Below are 238 nucleotides of genomic sequence, written 5' to 3'. Positions count from 1 at the left end.
GAAGCCGCCGGGGATTTGAAGCAAGCCCTGCCGAACGTGTGCGATGGCGTTCAGATACACGTGGAAGTGCATCAGAAGTCGAACAGGTCTCTCTGAGGCGAGCTTTAGTCGCTGCAGCTCGGGTCTGTCGGGTTTTGGCCTTCTCTGGGCTCAGCCCTGAGCTTCCACACGAGCCTCACCTCACGAGGAGCGGCTGGGGGACCAGGGCTTTTTGGTGCGGGAGGGAAGGCCTCCCCAC

General features: G+C 61.8%; 1 protein-coding gene across 1 annotated transcript in view; it reads left to right on the top strand.

Moving 5' to 3' along the window:
• Positions 1-3: 3 nt before the first annotated feature.
• TRIP13 (thyroid hormone receptor interactor 13) overlaps positions 4-238 on the top strand; it is a gene marked incomplete at its 5' end in the record, with an annotated part of 11,904 nt that continues 11,669 nt past the window's right edge. Inside the window, one exon of the mRNA XM_009878839.1 lies at positions 4-86. Within this exon, the coding sequence (XP_009877141.1) occupies positions 4-86 (83 nt within the window). The remainder of the gene's footprint in view (positions 87-238) is intronic.

The sequence above is a fragment of the Apaloderma vittatum genome, unplaced genomic scaffold (genome assembly GCF_000703405.1).
Source record: "Apaloderma vittatum isolate BGI_N311 unplaced genomic scaffold, ASM70340v1 scaffold7651, whole genome shotgun sequence".
In the NCBI taxonomy this organism is placed as follows: domain Eukaryota; kingdom Metazoa; phylum Chordata; class Aves; order Trogoniformes; family Trogonidae; genus Apaloderma; species Apaloderma vittatum.
Note: the sequence above shows the minus strand (reverse complement) of the source record. Positions and strands in the feature narration are given on the sequence as shown.